Source organism: Trichechus manatus, unplaced genomic scaffold (assembly GCF_000243295.1).
Source record: "Trichechus manatus latirostris isolate Lorelei unplaced genomic scaffold, TriManLat1.0 scaffold00046, whole genome shotgun sequence".
NCBI classification, from domain to species: Eukaryota; Metazoa; Chordata; class Mammalia; order Sirenia; family Trichechidae; genus Trichechus; species Trichechus manatus.
In genome coordinates this window covers 5,734,405-5,746,511 of record NW_004443982.1, presented here as the reverse complement: position 1 = coordinate 5,746,511, position 12,107 = coordinate 5,734,405, and the positions used below count along the sequence as shown (strand labels likewise).

The 12,107-nt window shown below is 52.3% G+C and overlaps 1 protein-coding gene across 1 annotated transcript in view; it reads left to right on the top strand.

Annotated features, from left to right (window-relative positions):
* CDK16 (cyclin dependent kinase 16) overlaps positions 1-11,651 on the top strand; it is a 12,549-nt gene extending 898 nt beyond the window's left edge. Inside the window, exons 2-16 of the mRNA XM_004376894.1 lie at positions 5,112-5,319; positions 5,952-6,085; positions 6,170-6,295; positions 6,385-6,441; positions 6,541-6,655; positions 7,332-7,426; positions 7,528-7,590; positions 7,838-7,961; positions 8,265-8,385; positions 8,494-8,591; positions 8,677-8,782; positions 8,868-8,910; positions 9,058-9,148; positions 10,203-10,280; positions 10,367-11,651. Coding sequence (XP_004376951.1) covers positions 5,112-5,319; positions 5,952-6,085; positions 6,170-6,295; positions 6,385-6,441; positions 6,541-6,655; positions 7,332-7,426; positions 7,528-7,590; positions 7,838-7,961; positions 8,265-8,385; positions 8,494-8,591; positions 8,677-8,782; positions 8,868-8,910; positions 9,058-9,148; positions 10,203-10,280; positions 10,367-10,404 — 1,497 coding nt within the window. The 3' untranslated portion in view covers positions 10,405-11,651. The remainder of the gene's footprint in view (positions 1-5,111; positions 5,320-5,951; positions 6,086-6,169; positions 6,296-6,384; positions 6,442-6,540; positions 6,656-7,331; positions 7,427-7,527; positions 7,591-7,837; positions 7,962-8,264; positions 8,386-8,493; positions 8,592-8,676; positions 8,783-8,867; positions 8,911-9,057; positions 9,149-10,202; positions 10,281-10,366) is intronic.
* The last annotated feature ends 456 nt before the right edge of the window (positions 11,652-12,107 follow it).

Sequence of the window (12,107 nt, the reverse complement as noted above, 5' to 3'; positions counted from 1 at the left end):
CGCCGCCCCAGGCGCCACCGCGCCGGCCCCGCGGCGCTGAGGTTGCACGCGCGCCCCCGCCGGTGAGCGCGTCCTCTAGACATGGGGTGCGGGGCTGCCCATCCTCCTACGGAACCAACCCCGAACCCGGGCGGTGCCTAAGTGTCTGGCTGTCTGGCCCGCATGTGCCTCCTCCCCTAGCAAATTTCCCAGAGTGCACCGGAGGCGGGGGGTCATTCGGGGCCTCCCTGACCTTGGCCCCGCCCTGAGCCCGGTCTGGGAGTTGGGGATGGGATGTGCTGTTAGTGCTAATGGGGAGAAGGGTGATTGAAGGACCAGAGGTGTAGAAATGGGTAGCAGAGTGGTGGAAGACTCGAGGTTCGCTAATGGAGGGGGGAGCCTAAGCTGTGTAGGGGTCGGAGCATATGGTAGTAAGTCTTAAGGTTGTGTGAGGTGTGAGGTCCAATGTGTGCAAATGGGGAGGTAGGGTAGTCGAAGGACCCCAGGATGTATAATAGGGAGTAGGGTGTTGGGGGGTGGTGCTGAGATATGCTAATGGAGGCTATAGCTGTGGAGAGGCCCAGTGTGTCTGAATGGGGGATAGGAAGGTAGAGGTACCAGAAAGTGTGCTAGTAGGATCAGTGTTCTGAGGCCCCTTGTGGTAATGAGTGTCAGGATGATTTTAACACTGTGGGGGGACTGAGGTGTGTGAGAGCGTTCAGGGTGTGTTGATGGGGGTCATGGCTGTAGAGGGTGTGTGCATGTGGTCATAAGGGGCTGAGTATGAGGCCCAGTATGTGCTAATGAGGGCAGAGTGGTGGAGGGACCCGAGGATGTGTATGGGGGCAGGGAGGTGAAGATCTGAGCCTGTGCTAATAGGTATCAGAGTTGGGAGGGGGAAGGGGGAAGGAATTGCATCTTAGAACTGGATGAGGCTCAGTGTAATGAAGGTCAAGATGGTATGAGATCTGTGTGTGTGTGTGTCCACGAGGGCAGTGAATGTAAGACTCCAAGGCATACTAATAAGGGGCAGGGTAATACATGAAGTTTTAGTGACTGCTTATGTTGGTTTAGAGCCATGCTGGTGCTTAAATGTGTGCCAGTTGGGGAAGGGTCAAGTATGATGTCTGGAATATGCTAATAAGCATCAGAACATTATTGAGGACAGTGTATATTTGTGTCCATGGGGGACTGGAGTATATTGAAGTTCCAAGGAGTGCCAATGGGGGGACAGAGCTGTGGAGGGAATCTAGTGTGTAATAATGGATATCAGGGTTGTGAAGGGACCTGAGTGTCAACCAATTCTGAGGTTATAGTTGTGGGGGATTGAAACAAACAGAAATAAAGGACAAGAATATGTGAAGGTCCAGGTGTGCTAATGTGGATTAGAGCCATGGAGGGCCGAAGTACGTGCTAATGGAGATCAATACTGAATGAAGACTTGTGTGCGCTAATGAGGGTCAGGCCATTATAGAACAGTGTACTTGTGTGTCCCTGGGGGAAAGGGCTGAATAAGGATTCAAGGTGTGTTAATGGGGAGGCAGCACTGTGGGGGACCCAGTGTATGCTGGTAGGGGTCAGGGTGGAGTGAAGGTCCAGCTTGTGCTGATGGAGGGGACAGGGTAGTGGGAGGACTGGGATGTGTGTTAATGGTGGTCATAGCTTTGGAGGGATCTGAGTGTGTGCAAAAACAGGGTCAGGGTTCTGCAAGGTCCACTTTGTGTTAATGGGTTTCAGGGCACTGTGAAGGTCCAGTGAGTGCTAATATGGGTCAGCTGTAGAGGGCCCCAAGTGCATGTTAACTGGAGTTAGAGTTATGTGGGGAGAACTATGTTAATGGAGGTCAATGCTGTGGAGAGTCTGGTGTATCTTAACCAGGGGCAGGGAGGTTTGTAGATCCAGGGCATGCTAATGGCAGGGGGCTGGGGGTGGTGGTGGGGCAGAGCTGTGTGATAGTTCAGTGAGTGTTAATGTGAATCAGCTGTAGAGAGGGCTGAGCTTGTGACAGTGGCGGTCAGTGCAAGGAAAAGCTAACAGGCAAGTACCTGTGAGGGCCCAAGTATGTGGTGGTAAGTTACTTAGGGTCCATCCCTCGATGCTAAGAGAGTTCATTGTTATATGTTGGGGCTTTGTATGCTGATGGAGAAATCATGGGTAGGAGTTAAGACCTGGGTAAGAGTTAAGTCCTTGTGAGGCCTCCTTGAGGGTCCAGTACGTACTGAAGGAAGCAGGACACTGAGGATATCCAGTGTGTACTAGTGGGGGTCAGGACAGGATGAGGATGATATGTGTCTATGGGAGTTAGTAGAGCGTGATGATTGTGTCCTCATTGGTCTCTGTGGTATGAGGTGGTGGGTGTCCTTGAGTATGAGAGTAGTCTGCAAGGTGGGGGGAGTATGTGTCCTGGAGTGAGTCGGGGGTGGTGGTGGGTGGAGGGTTAGGAAGGACGTGTGCCTTTTTTTTTTCTTGTGGAGTTGTGTGTCTAGTTTCTTGCTCCCTCTTACACTATTCCAAAATCTAAAAAGCTTAGAAAACTGAAATGATAATTGAAAGTTTTGCTGTATATAAACATCTAAGTGTCTGTTTGCAAGGGCCTGCCTGGGACCCCCTGCTGGGTGTGTCACAGGATACAAAGATTTTGTACGCAGCTTCCTAAAATCCCAAAAAACTAAACTTTAGAACATGTCTAGCCCTTGGAGTTTCCAGTAGACCCATGGTTCCTCTGGCCCCCTCTGTATCCTCCATTCAGTCCTATTTACAGTTCTCCTCCCACCATAACATGCAAAGTGACTGGGTATCCATGCCATATGGGGACACATGACAGTCTTTGGGGGCTGGTCTTACTTTACCTTCCTCAGTCTCAAGCCCAGTGTGTCTACCTTCTGGGTCAGGATTTTTTGTTATTTCGGGTTCTCTGTGGATGGACCTCATTCTCTTTATCTAAGATCTTGCTGCTAGGCTGACTCTTCTACCTTTCCTGGGGGAGGTGAGGTCAGCCAGGCAGGATGAGGTGTAGAACCGCTGGGGTAAGCACCTGATTTCAAGGTAACAGATGATCCACTTCTCTTTTTGAATCCAGCCCCAGCCTCATCTTCAACCTCGTGTCTGTCTATACTTCCCTTGGGGCCAAGGCCATCTTAGTTTTTGCTGTGAGTCCCGAAGGTTCCTAGGCCAGGTCTTTCCCCCTCCCTGCTGGCCCAGAGCCCAGAAAGAGGCAGAGGAAGGCTAGTCTAAGCCTTTTGGTAGCCTGTTCCTTCCAGCAGCCCATCTAGGTCATCTTCCTCCCGATGCCAGCGTCCCTGGGCTACCTTGTTTGGGTTTGTTCATAAGTAGCAGGGACTCACCAACCTTGGTGGAAGTTGGTCCTAGGCCCTCAGCCCACTGATTTCATTCATTTCTGCCTTAAGTACTTCTTGAGCATCTACTTTGTCAGTCACTATTCTGGGTTCTCAGGATATATCCGTCACCTAAACAGACAGAAGTCTTTACCCTAGTGGAGCTGATCTAGTGGTGGTGAGAAGGAGGCTGTCAGTAAAGAATAAAAAAGCAAATAGGTAGATCATGTCATTTCCAAGGAGCCCTGGTGGCACAACAGTTAAGCGTTCAGTTACTAACCAAAAGGTCGGCGCAGCTCAAACTCACCAGCCATTCTGTGGGAGAAAAGACCTGGTGATCTCCTGTAAAGATGACCAAAACCAACCCATTGCCGTTGAGTCGATTCTGACTCATAGTGACTCTATAGGACAGAATAGAAATGCCCCATAGTGTTTCCAAGGCTGTAAATCTTTATGAAAGCAGACTGCTACATCTTTCTCCTGTGGAGCGGGCTGGTGGGTTCAAACCGCCGACGTTTCAGTTAGCAGCCAAGCACTTAACCACTACACTGCCGGGGCTCCTCCCCATAAAGATTACAATCTAGGAAACACTATGGGGCAGTTCTATTCTGTCTTATAGAGCTGCTGTGAGTCGGAATCAACAGCATACAACAGCAACACCAATATTTCTAATGAGGTTGATGAGTGCAGTGGGGGAAAATAGGCAACGTGAGGGGAGATTAAGATGGTTGAGATTTTAAATATGGTTGTTTTTGGAGGCCTCACTGCTCACTAAAAAAGGTGACATTTGAGCAGTGGCCTTAAAGGGGTGAGGGAACGAGCTGTTTGGAAATCTGGGGGAAGAGTGTTCCAGGCACAGGGAACAGCCAGTGAAAAAGCCCTGAGGTGAGACTGTGCTGAACAGCAATTAGGAATGATAAAGGGGAAGGTGAGGTTAGAGAGGTAAAAGAAGCCAGTGAGATAAGACCTCGTGGGCCTCATTGGGGTATTTGTTTGGGGTGATAAGGGAGATGAGGTACATTCTCAAGTAAAGGAGAAATGTGACCCAGCTTGAATTGTAAAACTCTGGGTGGGACCCACTGGGTCCCAATCTGATTGAACCTTTCCAATAAGTCTTGAGGACAGCTGGTGTGCATTGAGACCCCTCCTTCTTGGCTCCACCCAGTGGTTGGATCTGGTTAGGGCCCCCCTCTCCTTGCATTCCCCCCAACCTAGCTTAACTAGTGGAGTGGTCCACTAGTTACCGTGACGATGGTTGCTGGGTAGCTAGGAGAGGCGAGAGGGTCCCTGTGGCTGTGGGGAACATTCTGCCTTGGCAGCTGGGGCTGATGTGGGGCTGGTGGCAGCAGAACATGCTGTTCTATGGGCATGCCCGGGGCTGTGTCAGTGGTCCCGCGGCCCTGGGCAAGCCCCTTGCCCCACCCACGGCTGGATCCACCACTGCCACTGCACCTGATAACACCTGCTGTGGAGCCCTCTGCTCCTACAGTGAGGCAGCCCCCATAGAGACCAACACCCCACCGGGTGGGCCCTTGCCCTCAGCCAGCCACCTAAGCCTGAGTACCCAGGTGGGCTGCTTAGGAACGGTCCCATGGGTGGTCAGGTACTGACAAGGGTCCTTGTCCATGCTAGGTTTCCAAAAATCCTGAGAGGTTCCATGGATCAACAGAGGTTGAGTGGTCACTGACACAAGTTCATATCAATGCCCCCCAGTAGGTTACCATGGATTTTGGGGGACCCATGGTGGTTAGGCAGATGGTAACATGGAACCCATTCCCATCCATGCCCCCTGCTCAGGTCGCCATGGATCGGATGAAGAAGATCAAACGGCAGCTGTCGATGACACTCCGAGGGGGCCGAGGTGTAGACAAGACCAATGGTGCCCCTGAGCAGATAGGCCTGGATGAGAGTGGTAGTGGTGGCGGCAGTGACCCTGGAGAGGCCCCCACACGTGCTGTCCCTGGGGAAACTCGCTCTGGACGGGTCCTACTCAGCGCTGCACAAGGTGGGGCCACTAAGTACTCCCTCTCCCCACCCCACCCCCGCCCCGGGCTGGTTCCTAGGTGCTGCCTTCCAGCCAAATTTCTTTTAGATTTGTGTTATTTTTATTTTCCTTTCTCTGTTTTCTTCCCTTTCCTTGTTCCCCATGTATTCTCTTCTCTCCCCTGCCATCCTCTGTCAGCACCCTCTGTCTGTCTACCTTTGCCCCTTCACTTGGCTTTGTACCCAGGCGTGCCCTGCCTGCAGCAGCTGCCCCAAGCCTCCCTCTGCCCTTCTGTACTCTGCGATGGCCCCTCCACTGGGCCTGCCTGCCCTGGGCCTGCCTCCTCAGGTCCCTTGGCTCCCTCTGCTGCCACCTGCCCACTGGCCCTGGGCCAGCTGCAATCTCAGCTTGCCGCTGGAATGGGGTGCTTCACTAGGTGACTATTGGTCTACCCTCTATACCCCATTTATCCTGTCCTGGATCTGTCTGAGCCCCTGTTGGGCCCTGCCACCCTCTTCTTGAGGAACTCCAGGCTGGTCTGGGGTCCATGTGCATGCATGTGTGTGATGGGGAAATGTGTTGGGTGGGGGTGGGGTGTCCTGGGGTTCTTGACCCCACCTGGCCTGCCTTCCCCCCCTCTCCCTCAACACCAGAGATTGTACATGAGGACTTGAAGATGGGGTCTGATGGGGAGAGTGACCAGGCTTCGGCCACATCCTCAGATGAGGTGCAGTCGCCAGTGAGGGTGCGCATGCGCAACCATCCCCCACGCAAGATCTCCACTGAGGTACTGATCCCCAGCCCATGTGGTGGAGGGGTTGGAAATGGGGGGGGGGGCTCATGGTCCTGTCTCCCGCATTTTGCCTGCCAGGACATCAACAAGCGCCTGTCGCTACCAGCTGACATCCGGCTGCCTGAGGGCTACCTTGAGAAGCTGACCCTCAATAGCCCCATTTTTGACAAGCCCCTCAGCCGCCGCCTCCGTCGTGTCAGCCTGGTGAGCATCTCTTCTTCGTGTCCTGCTTCCTATTCCTATCCCAGTTCCCTCCCCTGAGCCTGCTTTAACTTGCCCCCTTTACCCCACAGTCCGAGATTGGCTTTGGGAAATTGGAGACCTACATCAAACTGGACAAGCTGGGCGAGGTGAGGGACAGCCAGGAGGCCCATGGTGGAGGTGAGGGTCAGTGTGAACCCCCTGCAGCCTGATAGCTCCCCCCTCCATCCCTCTTCCTCATATCCCAGGGCACCTATGCCACCGTCTACAAAGGCAAAAGCAAGCTAACAGACAACCTTGTGGCACTCAAGGAGATCAGACTGGAGCATGAAGAAGGGGCACCCTGCACCGCCATCCGGGAAGGTACAGACCCTCACCCCATCTGCCTCAGGCTTTTTGGATTCCCTCCATGGCACACATACATGTGCTATGGTGAAAACAAAGGCTGGGAATTCTGGGACTTCCTGATGTTCTGGGCTTCGTGAAGCCTTTGCTCTCAGCCCATTAGAGAAAGTGCCCATCACCCACATATCCAGGTAATAATCAAGGTAACCAGGAATCCTCTCCTGTTTGGATCAAAGGCAGGTGATTTGGACACCAGGGTGCTTGCTCTGGTTCTGAGAGCACCTCTGAAAGTGCTCACCAATTTATTTGACCCAAGTTTCTAGTCAGAAAATAATGTGGAATGAATCTCAATTGCATAGAAATAGTACGTGCAGACTCAATTTCACACAATGTTGCAGGCTCATGTACTGAGGGTTAGAGCAAGACCCTTTTCCAGAAACCAAAGAAAGGTTGTGAAAATCTAGTGTCACCTGCAATTCCAGGTTCTTCTGAGCCTTAGTTTCCACATTTAGAATATGGGGACACATCTTCCTGGTATAGGGTGGATTGGAGCCAGTGGCTGCGAGGCATTACCCCAAACCGCATGGGGAAAGAAGGAAACCCTGGGCTTGTCTCTATCTGGTCCCTGTTCTTACCTCTATCCTGAGGGTGGGGCCCTGAGTCTTCCTTGGTCGCATCCCCATGTTTCCTGCAGTGTCCCTGCTCAAGGACCTCAAACACGCCAACATCGTCACGCTACACGACATTATCCACACAGAGAAGTCCCTCACCCTTGTCTTTGAGTACCTGGTAAGGCTGGGTGGTAGTGGGTACTGGGGGGACATGGAGAGATGGCTAGGAGCCATGGGGTATGACCCTTGTTCCTGTACCACCTCCTTTTCTTTCTCCAGGACAAGGACCTGAAGCAGTACCTGGATGACTGCGGGAATGTCATCAACATGCACAACGTGAAAGTGGGTGTGGGGCAGGAAGCAGGGGCACAAGTGGGCCCCCACTTACACACTCCACCCCAAAGATCTCCCAGAAATGGACTTTTCCCATTTGGCTGTTTTACTGGGAGCTCTTGGAGGGTGTTGGGACCCTGTCTTCATTTGTATGGCAAGGTTCTGGGCTCGTTTCCTGTTTGGGAGGGGGAGCAGTGCTGGCTGGGGGTCGGGCTGGTGGATACTCCTTGACTGCCTGCCATTCCTGGGTCCCCAGCTGTTCCTGTTCCAGCTGCTCCGTGGCCTGGCCTACTGCCACCGGCAGAAGGTGCTACACCGAGACCTCAAGCCCCAGAACCTGCTCATCAATGAGAGGGGAGAGCTCAAACTGGCTGACTTCGGTACACCCAGCCTCCCCCTTCCCCATGACCATTTAGTCTCAATCTCCTTCCCCAAGACCCTTGCCCCTAGCCCTTCTTCCCTGTGACCCCCTTAACTTTCCCCTCACTCTAACTCCCTCCCCTAGCCTCATTCTTTGCCTGCCCACCTGCCCTCAGATCTTTTTGAGGTTCATCTGTATCCTACTTCCCTCACTTCAGTCTCCCCAGACTTTGCTTAGGATATCCTCAATCCCAACTGCATTCTCCTCCAGACTTTGCTCAGGACCTCCTCAATTCCAGCTGCCTCTTCTCTCCACCTCCCAGGCCTGGCCCGGGCCAAATCAATCCCAACGAAGACGTACTCCAATGAGGTGGTGACATTGTGGTACCGGCCCCCTGATATCCTGTTAGGATCCACAGATTACTCCACACAGATTGACATGTGGTGAGGACAGGTGGAAGTATGGCAGGGGCTGGGTAGTAAAGGGGGTGGCTTGGTCACATTGGCCAACCAGTCAACTGCCTTCCTACTTACTGTGTCCTCCCTGCCCAGGGGTGTGGGCTGCATCTTCTATGAGATGGCCACGGGCCGGCCCCTGTTCCCGGGCTCCACGGTGGAGGAACAGCTGCACTTCATCTTCCGCATCCTGGGTGAGGGGGCATGAGCCCTAGGAGCCGTGGGGGCATGCCACGGAGGACCTGTGAGATGCTTAGGTTTGCTCTTTTTCCCTCCCAGGAACCCCAACTGAGGAGACATGGCCAGGCATCCTGTCCAATGAGGAGTTCAAGACATACAACTATCCCAAGTACCGAGCCGAGGCCCTTTTGAGCCATGCATCCCGGTGAGGCTAGTGGGTGGGTGCGTGTGTGTTAGGGGCCAGAATGCCAAAACTCAATATAAAGCAGGTTCCCTTGTCCTTGTGATAGACTTGACAGTGATGGGGCCGATCTCCTCACCAAGCTGCTGCAGGTGAGACCACCTTCCTGGCCCAGCCTTGGTGGGGGGGCTAGGGGAGCTTTAGGTATGGGTAAACAGGGACCCCAGGAGCAGGGTCCAGGGTGGGGAGGAAGAGAGGCCGTCTTGTTGAAGGTACCAATATTCCCCTAACCCCCTCAGTTTGAGGGTCGCAATCGGATCTCTGCAGAGGACGCCATGAAACATCCATTCTTCTTCAGTCTAGGGGAGCGGATCCATAAACTTCCTGACAGTGAGTGGGGCTGGGGTATGGACTGGCTGGTGGGGGGCTATGGGGGTACAGGACTGCTGCAGACAGCTGGGCAGGTTGTACAGTGCTCTGGCTATGCCACCTCTAAGGGGGTACCTCTTAATTATACATTGAAGTTGTAGGAAGTTGTGTTTATTACAAAAAGTTATTTTTTTAATATTAATACTTTTTATGAAAACTTACGGACATAAAAATAGATGCAATATCACTTTACCTTTTTTTAAGTTAATGTTTCTTTGAAAAATATATGCTAAAAAATGCACAAATCATAAGTATACAGAATGATGAATTTTCACACAGTAAACACATCCATGTAACCAACACACAGATCAAGAAACAATGTTATAAGGCCCCCAGGAACCCCTTGCATCCCCTTCAGGTATTATCACTATTTTGACTTTTAACAACATAGATAGGTTTTCCCTGCTCTAGTGCTTTATGTGAATGGAATCACACTGGAGGTTCTCTTTTTATATCTGGCTTTTAAAACTTTTAAAAATTTTATATATTAGACACAATAATATGATGAGCCCCCAAGTATCCATTATCCACTTCAGTAGTCATCAACTTGTGGCTAATCTGGTTTTATCTATATTTCCTCTGATTATTTTTAATCAAATCCTAGATATTATATCATTCACCCGTAAATAATGTTAGCATGTGTCTCTTAAAATAATTTTTAAAGACATAATACTGTTAACACACCTAAAAAAAAAAAGTCCTACTTCCCTTATCTCTCCACTGGATTAATTTAAATCAAATTCATACACCATTCATCACCCAACTTTAACAGGTAGTAATTGCAGTACCATTATCACACTTGACAAATTAACAATTTCTTAGTGTCATGTAATAGTCCATATTCCATTTCCCCTAGCTGCGTCTGGTTTGTGTGTGGAATTATTTAACAGATGAAAGCCAAGCCTCTCAAAGAGGGGGCAGCTTTTTCTAATTCCCCCAGTGAGGCCATATGGGGAGTGGTCTTGGGTTGCCTGATGGGTCATTCCTCATCTCTGTCTCTCCCTTCTACTCACAGCTACTTCCATATTTGCACTAAAGGAGATCCAGCTACAAAAGGAGGCCAACCTTCGGTCTTCGTCAATGCCTGACTCAGGTAGATACAGCCCCTGGCCCTCCTCCCTGCCCCACCCACCTACCTGCTTACCCACCAACAGCCATCTGCTCTGCTTTCCCCCGCAGGCAGGCCAGGTTTCCGTGTGGTGGACACCGAGTTCTAAGCCGAGTACTAAGCCACAGACCCAGGCCCCAACAGGCAGCAGCTGGAGGGATGCCACACCCCTCACAGGGCAGCCCCCCCCAACTGCATACCCCCTGCTTGCTGCCTGCCTACCTGCCTGATCCATGCTCGCCTGCCCACATGTCCCCTGCTGCCTGCCCCAACATCCGACCATTGGCCTGTCAGCCCACCCATTGGCCTGTCTACTGGGTGCTAACAAAGCTCTCATCACTCCTTCGCCTGGTCTGTCTGTCTTGTCTCTCTGTCTCGGCAGTTGCGGGCGGACAGCATGGCCGTGCCAGCCTCCCACACTGAGGCCAGGCCTACTCCCCTCCCCATCATACTCTCCCCCAGGACCACTGCCCCACGGCCAGCCAGGGGTCCGGAGCTAGCCCAGGCTGGGGATCTGGACTCAGACAAGATGGTGGTGATGCCCTGAGTCTGAGGCTTCCCCTGCCTGACTTCCTGCCTGCCCCACCTGCCTCATGTTGTGTGGGCCTCTTTTTGTTTGTTTCATTCATGTTTTTTTAATTATTTTGAATGAGGTTTTCATTTTTTTAAATGCAATACTCTATACAGACTGGCTGGGCCCCACCCCCTGTGTGTGGGCCCTCCCACAGTATTTTGTGCAATGAAGCCCCGCTCCCAGCCCCTCAGAGGCAAGGATACAGCCCCTAACCAGAACCCTGACCATCACCAGACCCTGGGGTTGGCTAAGGGAGAGCATGCCTTGGCCACTCGCCTTCCTACCCCCGCCTGCCATTCCCAGCCACTAAGGGACCTGGGAACTACAGGAGACTCTGAGACATGGATGAGGTGGGGGGCCCCACTCTTAACCTTCCTGCAGTCCTGTAGCCAGGGCCTCCTTCCTTCTCAGGGTCTCCCCAGCCCAGCCCTCCTGCACCCCCATCCCACTTGGTGCTGTTGAGTAGGGGCCCTGCCGGGAACTAGCCAACTCAGTGAGGAGCCATAGTGTGTATATGTGCACAAGCAGGGAGGGTCTGGGGTGCATGGGGGTTTGTGCCGAGGCGTTACCCCCTAACCCCTGGGAAGGTTGAGGCAGGGCAGGGACAGTTTCCGGGGTCAGTCCCCAGATGGGTGGTTACCTCCCTTTCTTCCACCCTAACCCCTGGGGCCCTCAAATGGGGTGGAAGGGCAGGGGTGGGGGCCCTCCTAGTGGGGTTTCGGGGTTGGATTCCTGAATGCACCATAATCGCTGTATGAAATATTAAAAGTCTAAAGTGAAAAGCCTGATTGCAAATCCCTTTAGGGTGGAGGAGGGCTCTTGAGCAGGAGTGATCATTGGACTTTGGAAAATTCATACCTGGTTCCCATCTTCTAGGAGAGCACTGGAAGTGGGCCAATGACACTTCATGACCATGGAAAAGGCATCTGAGTAGTGTTGATTGTCAGGCAGAGAAAGGAGTTAGACTTACCTAGAAATTTGAGGGTGGAGGTAGGTGACTGTAGAGAGGCTGTCTGTTCGAAAGACACTTGGAGGGCCCAGTAGAACCAGGGGGTGTGGAGCGGAAGGTGGGGGCATGAGGCAGAAGAGGCCCGCTACGACCACCACATGTATCTGACCTGGATACCATGAGGAAGGGCAGTTGGAAAGATTATGAGAGGAGGGTAGATTTGGGACCACTTAGAGAAATCTGATAACATGGATCAAATTCAGGAGTGGAGCCAGAGATGCAGCTATAA